This window comes from Hemibagrus wyckioides, linkage group LG17 (genome assembly GCF_019097595.1).
Source record: "Hemibagrus wyckioides isolate EC202008001 linkage group LG17, SWU_Hwy_1.0, whole genome shotgun sequence".
NCBI lineage: Eukaryota > Metazoa > Chordata > Actinopteri > Siluriformes > Bagridae > Hemibagrus > Hemibagrus wyckioides.
This window is the reverse complement of record NC_080726.1, coordinates 929,152-935,704: the sequence shown is the minus strand read 5'-3', so window position 1 is coordinate 935,704 and position 6,553 is coordinate 929,152. Positions and strand designations below refer to the sequence as shown.

Below are 6,553 nucleotides of genomic sequence, written 5' to 3'. Positions count from 1 at the left end.
TGTGTTATTTATATGAATTAGAAGGTGTGTGTGTGTGTGTGTGTGTGTTATTTATATGAATTAGAAGGTGTGTGTGTGTGTGTGTGTGTGTGTGTTATTTATATGAATTAGAAGGTGTGTGTGTGTGTGTGTGTGTTATTTATATGAATTAGAAGGTGTGTGTGTGTGTGTGTGTTATTTATATGAATTAGAAGGTGTGTGTGTGTGTGTGTGTGTTATTTATATGAATTAGAAGGTGTGTGTGTGTGTGTGTGTGTGTGTGTTATTTATATGAATTAGAAGGTGTGTGTGTGTGTGTGTGTTATCTGTACAGTCTGTAATGTGTGTACAGTCTCTGTGGTGTGTCTGATGACCTGCAGTAGTAACTTTAGTTAGTTATCTAAGTTAATATGGTCAGTAAAAAGAACTAGTTAACACTGTAGTTAGAATCTGTTTCAGCGTCCTTACTGGAGTGTGTGTGTGTATGTGTGTGTGTGTTGTAGTGTATATCCAGACATGCCGAGCGCTCATGATCTCAGCGTGTATCCTGGGGTTACCCGCCGCAGCGCTCCTGCTCTCCTCCCTGCCCTGCATCCATCTGGGAGACGATTCAGTGAAGGACAAGAACAAACGCTCGGCCATCGGAGGAGTCCTGGTGCTCTTAGTGGGTAAGCAAACACACACACACACGCGTAAACACACCATTAAATACAGTCAGGTTTATCGTACTCTTGAACTAATCACCAAATTTGGACAGTTTAGGTCAGGAAATATTTGACTCTCTAACAGACCGGATGTTCTGGACAGTGCTGTCTTATTCCCAGGGTCACTCTTAACTTCTACAGGCTAGTAAGGGAACTAGCTAGTACTGGGTTCTATCTGATGCCCAGTAAAGCATGTGATGTACCTTCTACAGTAGTCTGTGTGATTAGTCCACTTCACTTAGGAGGAAAAGAAGCTTTCCTGTAGAAATCCAGATGGGAATTTTACCTACTTTAACTGAACACCCACTTTGGCTTTGGCTTCACCTGCACTGTTCACTAAACACCTGCACTGTTCACTAAACACCTGCACACACCTGGATACCATAAACACCTGCACACACCTGGGTACCATAAACACCTGCACACACCTGGATACCATAAACACCTGCACTGTTCACTAAACACCTGCACTGTTCACTAAACACCTGCACACACCTGGATACCATAAACACCTGCACACACCTGGGTACCATAAACACCTGCACACACCTGGATACCATAAACACCTGCACACACCTGGATACCATAAACACCTGCACTGTTCACTAAACACCTGCACACACCTGTATATGATTATGATCACCTGCAGTGTTTTCCCCTGACAGTATTCAGTAAATCCTCAGTGTGTAGTCAAAGAATTAATTAAGAACTGCACCCCACTGTGTAGTGTTCAGTCAACACTGCTAACACCTGTACACACCTGGATAATTTGAGGGTGCTCAGTGCTCATGTAGAGAGTGTTGAATTACTACCAGAGTTTGATTGATTTTCTCCGTGTGTGTTCCTATAGCCATGTTCTGCCTGGTGTCCACCATCTGGTTCCCGATCGGAGCTCACCAGGAACTCGGGTTGATGTCCTTCGGCTTTTCTCTGTACTCCGGGTGGGTGGGCGGGGCTTTGTCTCTCCTGGGAGGCTGTATCCTCACCTGCTGCTCCATTGACTCCACCCCTTCATACCGCCAAAATAACCGCTACTCCTACTACTCCAAACAGGATCCGCCCACCAACCAGACTCCGCCCACTGGCAACCATGCCAAGACCGCACACGTCTGATGTTCCTATTCTCTCTCTCTCTCTTTCTCTCTCTCTCTCAAATCATTGTAAATAGATTTTACTTTTTTTTACTCATCTTCATTAACCTGCAGTTAAATTACATACAGACTTCTGACAGTGTAATGGTGGTTAAAATGATCGGTGGACTTGACGTGACCTACAAGGAGGAAAGTCAGATCATGTGGGACATTTTCTACACGTTATTTACACTCCTGTATTCATGAGTGTAATATCATCAATACATAATACTTACAAAAAAAAGCAATTCTACTTCCTGTTTTAGTTACACTCTGGACTTTTGCTGTCAGTAATAAAGAATCAGGGTTGCCAGGTCTGTGAATCGTAATCAACCCAGTTATACCAACCTTTTTCACTCAGACCAGTCTAATACCAGTTTAATAATCTAGAAGTCTATAACTGAACTGGTGATTTCAGATGAATAACACTGTGTTACACTAAATGATTAGCTGCGTCCCAAATGATTAATACACACTTACACTATGCCCTCTGTACTCTAGCGTCTAGTGTATGAATGTGTAAAGAGTCGTATCCTCTCAGATGGAGTTTTACTAACAGGAAGTAGAAGCCGTTTCACAGTCGATGGACAGTGAGCTAGTTTAACAGACATTTTTAAGCCGTCCCGTCCACCGCAGTGTCGTGGACCATCTTGGACTTTTTTCTCATTTAGCTTATCGTCTGGTAGCCCCGCCCTTCTTTCCTCTGCGTAAGCACAGCTGTGAGTGTCAAGTTCAAGAAGTGTCCAACATTCACACTCAGATCATTCGAATAAAAATAAGAGCATCATCCTGGACCTAAAGTCCACTTCTTCTGCTTCTTCTTGGATTTTGGACTATACAGTGTGTATAATTATGAGATTTGGGACGCAGCTATTGTCTCTACATTTATAATAATCGATTATTTCCAGCTCTCTAGCCTCACTCAGACTGTGTGTTTAAGTTGTTTGGATTTATTAACCTGCTGTTCAGTGACACTAGCTTGTTATTTTTCCAAAAAATTTTTTGACTCCTAATACTTAAACACTTTAACATTCAGAATCTATAATCCTCTGATAAAACAGTGCAGTACCTCTGATTGTGTTTTAGTCAATTAACACTCGTTAGATGTGTGTTTTTGTAACAAATTTTTCAGGAACAAAAATCGTGTTACATAGTGTAATCACTCCATTAGTCTGACTGATAAACTGTACTGTGTTGGGAAATTACATTGAATAGTTTTGTATTAATTAATGAGTGAAAATACGATCAATATTCAGCTGATATAAGAAGATATTAATTGGAAATAAAGTTCTTAAAGTCAAAACAATGAGCAGTAACTACACAGCACATCACCTGTGTTCACACTTTAGCAGTTTAAGGTTCTGTATGTTTCATATCTGATTTATTGTATTGTTTACTGTGGTGTTATTGAGGTTTGACAAATTTTATATAAGTAGATCTCATATATACCCCGATCAGCCATAACATTATGACCAGTACCAAGTGAAGTGAATAAGACTGAGTATCTCCTCATCATGGCACCTGTTAGTGGGTGGGATATATTAGGCAGCAAGTCAACATTTTGTCCTCAAAGTTGATGTTAGAAGCAGGAAAAATGGACAAGCGTAAGGATTTGAGTGAGTTTGACCGAAAGGGCCAAATAGTGATGGCTAGACCACTGGATCAGAACATCTCCAAAACTGCAGCTCTTGTGGGGTGTTCCCGGTCTGCAGTGGTCAGTATCTATCAAAAGTGGTCCAAGGAAGGAACAGTAGTGAAGCGGTGACAGGGTCATGGGCGGTCAAGGCTCATTGATACACGTGGGAAGAGAAGGCTGGCCCGTGTGATCCGATCCAACAGACGAGCTACTGTTGATCAAACTGCTGAAGAAGTTAATGCTGGTTCTGATAGAAAGGGGTCAGAATACACAGTGCAGGACGGGTCAGGGCTGTTTTGGCTGTTATGGCAGGTGGTCATAATGTTATGCCTGATATATATATATATATATATATATATATATATAAATAAACTGAAGTGTTGCTAACAGTTTTGCTCATAATTGTAAATGTTGATAATTTTAAAGTCTTTTTTTTTGTATTTTTCTATTTTTTTTTGATAGAAAACAAAACTCAAAAACAGCTCCAGACCTGCTTATTTATTACAATACACCTGTTTGTTTGTTCGTTTTTTTATTTTATTTTATTAATGAAATAAAAAGTGATTCTTTTATCACATGAGTCTCTTCTGAAGCTCGGGTCAGATTGTGGACAAACTGCAGAGTTGCTAGGAAGCACTGAGGTGGACGCTGGACAGGATGTTAGGATCGAGCTGGAGAAGTGGACGGTGTTTCCTCTGGAGACATTTACTCACTCGGGAAAAAACACAAGCTACACTACATTCATAAAAACATGAAGATTAATCAATCTAAAAAGAACCTTAAAAGAACCTTCTCAGAATGTTTGTATAGCAGAATAGATCTTTAATTGAATTTTCTTTGTTTTTACGTGTTACTATTACTAAAAAAATCTTTATTTAAAATAAAAATAGTAGCTTGACAAGTTGATGGATTAGCCTAGCATTAGCTGGTGAAATGAAATGAAGAGACTTTACGGGGTTTTACGCTTCATCCTCTTTCCTAGAATAAAACTCTAGAAATCTTTAATTGAAAAATATTACACAGTTGAGCTTCAGGTATTTATTAATGTGCAGAATGAACAATGCTAATCATGATGCTAACTCTAAAACTCCAGCAATGCCTGTGATCACCTCAGAATTTCAGTGCTGGTAGTAAGGCTAGATATGCACTCCTTCAGCAGCAGATCTTCTGCTAACTTTTATTATTAGCACCATAAAGATTTTTGGGTATGTTTCTTTAAAAATTGACTAGCTGTGAGAGTACTGCGTGTACTGCTAATGTAATGCTGCAAGGAATGCTAACGCGTGTCGCTGTGGGGATGAGGAAACCACTGCTCCATCTGCATTATGCTAATCTGAACCACTACAGACTTCACCTTTATTAGCACAACTGCAGGAATCACAATGTAACATGAGGCTAACAATATTCTGCTAAACCCTGCAAATCTATAGTAGAAAAATAGCATCTTTAAAAAAGAATTTTAAAACAAGTGGAACAGCTAATTTAACCTGCAGGGATCAGATACTAAGTGTGTGTGTGTGTGTGTGTGTGAGAGAGAGAGAGATTTGCATAGTGCTGAACGCAGTGCTAACTGTACAATGCTACGCAAAGCTAACTGCATAGTGCTAATTATTGCATATCGCTAAACGCAATGCTAAAGGCAAAGCTAACTGCATAGTGCTAATCGTTATGGTTATTGCATAATCATAATCGCGATGCTAACTGCATAAAATGCTAATCGCAATGCTAGCTGCATACTTGTAATCGCAATGCTAATTGCCTAATGCTAACGGATCCCTGCTCCCTCTGTGACTGATGCTAGCAGCAGTGAGGTGTTTCTGTAAGACTGCTACTGTATTTTTACCAGATAAATGCTAACAGTTTTAGCTCTAAAGCAGTATTTGACCTTCAGATAAACAGCTAAAAAGGTTCAGGAAGTTCTCTCTGCTAAAAAAAAAAAAAACGCAGTGTGGAAGCCGGAAACTGAGTAATCAACGAATCTGAGTATTAGCTCTCACACACTGCCGTCTCATGGTTTGTTGTTGTCATTCACAGTATTCACATATTATGGATTTTAGTTTTTAGATTTTTTTCCCTCGTGTTTGTCGTGAAAATATTCCTTTTGTGCAGGATTTTGTTGCATAAGCTAACGCTGTGGGATATCGCTAATATTTCCTAGCACCAGAAATCGTGGACAGACAACCAGCCGAAGATGAAAACCAGGGATGAAGGGAGGATGTGGTCTTATGAGAGACTCATAAGTTTAACACAGTTTTGTTGAAGAGTGTTTATTCACACACACACACACACACACACACACTCTTCCCGAGGTTCGAAGTGTGTTATTGTCAGTTCATACAGTTAGCAGGTGAAATGAGACTGTATGACTCGATCACTTCGACAGCATGAATTTTATAAATTCATACTGGACACTGACCACCGGATTAGCAATGACAATGAGACTTTTGTGTGTATGTGTGTGTGTGTGTGTGTGTGTAATTTAATCAAATATTAACACCTTATTGTACTCAACTATTTTTAATGTCAGTAACAGAACGTTAGTGTAACTCATTTATGTTATTCTTTCTCAGGCGGTATACCATGTACTGTAAAGTTCTTAATGTTACTAAAACTAATTTTCTGTAATGCTAAAGGCTAATTAGCAAATTCAGATCAAATCGAAGCAAACATAATAAATATTCATCTTTATGCAGTGATCAGTGTAAAATTGTTGTTTTTAACACTTCTAAGTGTATAAAGATTGCTAGCTAGCGACATTTGAAGCATTAGTTAGCTTGCTAGCAATCTGGCTAGCTGCATGTTGTGATATGTTTTACTGTAGAATCAAACAGAGTGAATGAGTTGCTAGCTAGCTTTCATGTTATCGTATGATGGAGTTTGCTGTTGTTTTGTTGTCGTATTACCGCGTCCATTCTGATCAATAGCGTTATCTCTGTTTAGTTAAGCAGCACACTAAATTGTATCACACTATAATGACTGCTAGTGGATATTTGGAGCTGCTGGACTGTCCAGAGTTGTGTTGCTAACCCCTCAGTGTGTTTGTGTTTCAGATCAGGACTGAACTCAGATCAACACAAAGCAGGCAAATGAAGAGCCACGCATCA

General features: G+C 39.5%; 1 protein-coding gene across 1 annotated transcript in view; it reads left to right on the top strand.

The window, feature by feature from the left end:
* cldn11a (claudin 11a) overlaps window positions 1-3,874 on the top strand; it is an 8,057-nt gene extending 4,183 nt beyond the window's left edge. The window contains exons 2-3 of the mRNA XM_058414061.1: window positions 483-647; window positions 1,534-3,874. Coding sequence (XP_058270044.1) covers window positions 483-647; window positions 1,534-1,796 — 428 coding nt within the window. The 3' untranslated portion in view covers window positions 1,797-3,874. The remainder of the gene's footprint in view (window positions 1-482; window positions 648-1,533) is intronic.
* The last annotated feature ends 2,679 nt before the right edge of the window (window positions 3,875-6,553 follow it).